Below are 2,225 nucleotides of genomic sequence, written 5' to 3'. Positions count from 1 at the left end.
AGTCAATCCTGCTCACGACCGAAGGCTCAAGCACGTCGACATTCGATATCACTTCATACGTGAATACGTAGAAGAAAAACGAGTGGATATAGTCTACGTTAGTACGGATGAAATGATCGCCGACACATTGACGAAACCACTTGGTGCAACGAAATTTGAGCGTTTCCGGTCTATGCTAGGCTTGGTCTTCAGTAGATTAGGCAATAACTAGTCGAGTGGGAGTGTCAGAACTGGGCGATTACGTTATTGCCCTGTACGGACTAATGGGGATACATCACATGACCCCCGATTATGTTGTAGTAATACGGACTAGATTACTCATGCTTACTGTACACGCTTACATACAGGTAGTACCATAGGTCCCTTAGCGGTATCAGGAGTCCTGACTCTCATGTATATATACTGGCCTTGTAGCACAGAATACGATAAGAGTTCAGTCGCACTTTAACACGCTTCTGGAAGGCGAAGGGGTTCATTGCGTAAGTGAGGGGTGAGGCAGGTGCATAGGGATGGCCCCTCAGTACTCAGTAATGATTTTGAGACATTGAGAATCAAGAAGAGAGGATATATGGAGACTTGAGAGCACAGGGCTTCGAGATCTTATACTTCACGACGCCCGCAAAGAACTCTTTCACGCCTCGGCGCAGTGGGGGAAATACTGTCTTGATTAGCTGTAGCCATCAAAAAGTGCTATTTCGCCGTCAGACATACAAATTAAATAAATGTGGACATCTGCAGCCGAAACCTCACCTTGTACGTTGCAGCGCAAGATGAGCGGCAAGAGTGCTTTCTGCGAAGCCGCTCGGTGGACCGGCCAGCTCTGCGCAACTGCGACTGGTTGTCCATAAACCGCTGGATCAGCCCAAAATTTACATACTAGCACCTCGATGACCACCGTGATGCAGGACCTCTGGCTGCTCATTTGTGCACGATGGGTCTCTGCAGCCGCGCTGATCGGCGGAGGTGTCCAGGACTTTCTCACAGTTAGGTGGTGTAAGAAATTAACGCAAGGCGGCTTACCTCAGTTTGTAACCACAACCATCCGATTCTGACACATTCACAGTGTTCGATGTTACTTGCGCAGGAGATTTCTTGGATGCACGTTGCTGTACAAGCCATAGTTCGCCAGAGCGATGCTGTACGGCGTACATACGTATGCTGACGAGCAACATCTGCCACATGGTACGCTACGGGCGCCCTTCCATCGCCCAGCCCTTCCCAATTGACGAGCTGTGGACACAGCCAGACCAATGCCTGCACAAGACGGTAGAATTGCTACGCGTCGTCGGTCGACGTCTGCAAAACTGCCTGAAGATGAGCTTTTTAATCATGGAAAGAGTTGTCCCCGGAGAGCTTGCACCCACTAGCAGGTTCGAAAGCACAATGTGTCGTACTTGCTCTATTCCTCACTCGAACCCTCACGTGGTCAAGTACCCGATGCATTCCGAATTCTCGTCCGTGAGCTCTCGAGGAGTTCTCGAGGCGGCTCTGCGGCGAGCTGTATGTGCTCGTTCCACTTCAGTTCGCCGTCCGTCCGGTCTATGCGAGGCGCTGCTCGTTGAACCGAGGAGATCGGCGTGCGAAATGGACCCGGGAACGCGCGATCTGGGGCAACGATACTGCCTTCGACGCCTACTTTCACAGCTCTGTGTGCTGATTACGGTCTCAGTCAGTGCGTTGGTCGTTTAAGCACCATCTACCGTCGCAGCACAGCTTTTTGTGATCTTGATCTTGAGGCTGATGGGTGAGTTTCACACCCTGCAAAACATACTGTATGTCTTGAATTTAATCTGTCTCAAAGTAGCCGGTGAGGCAGCTTGTCTCGGCCACCTCGATGTGAATCGACGGATGGCCTCAACATGGACACTGCCACAGCAAACCTAGAGATGTGTGGCTATGAATATTTGGAATGGCCTGCTCGCCTCAACTCAGGCCTGATTTCTCTTTCGCGAGCAGTACAAATGTTCTCTCAACTCTTCGTCGCAGTCTACCTCGCGCTCTTCACGGCAGCAACCCCACTGACCGTTCGCAAGAACTCGGTGACAGTGTCGCTAGCCCGTCGCATCAACGTGATCGGGTCCAAGACGTTTGTGGAGCTCGACAAAGCGAGAGCAAAGTCCCTCATGCGAAGTGCCACACAGAAGGGCCACAAGTCAGCATCTTCCGGCGTTGGCGTTTCTTTTCCGGCCACGAATGTGGCGGCGACCACTTATTCGCGACGGTCA

The 2,225-nt window shown here is 51.5% G+C and overlaps 1 protein-coding gene across 1 annotated transcript; it reads left to right on the top strand.

Annotated features, from left to right (window-relative positions):
* Window positions 1-1,522: 1,522 nt before the first annotated feature.
* On the top strand, window positions 1,523-2,142 carry PHACADRAFT_214958 (uncharacterized protein; the record flags this gene model as incomplete). Its single annotated transcript, XM_007403283.1, has 2 exons — window positions 1,523-1,744; window positions 1,802-2,142. A coding segment is annotated over exon 2 (282 nt), but the record flags the coding sequence as incomplete, so codon positions are not given.
* Window positions 2,143-2,225: the final 83 nt, after the last annotated feature.

Source organism: Phanerochaete carnosa (genome assembly GCF_000300595.1).
Source record: "Phanerochaete carnosa HHB-10118-sp unplaced genomic scaffold PHACAscaffold_971, whole genome shotgun sequence".
NCBI lineage: Eukaryota > Fungi > Basidiomycota > Agaricomycetes > Polyporales > Phanerochaetaceae > Phanerochaete > Phanerochaete carnosa.
The sequence above is the reverse complement of the archived record's forward strand: the minus strand, read 5'-3'. Positions and strand labels throughout refer to the sequence as shown.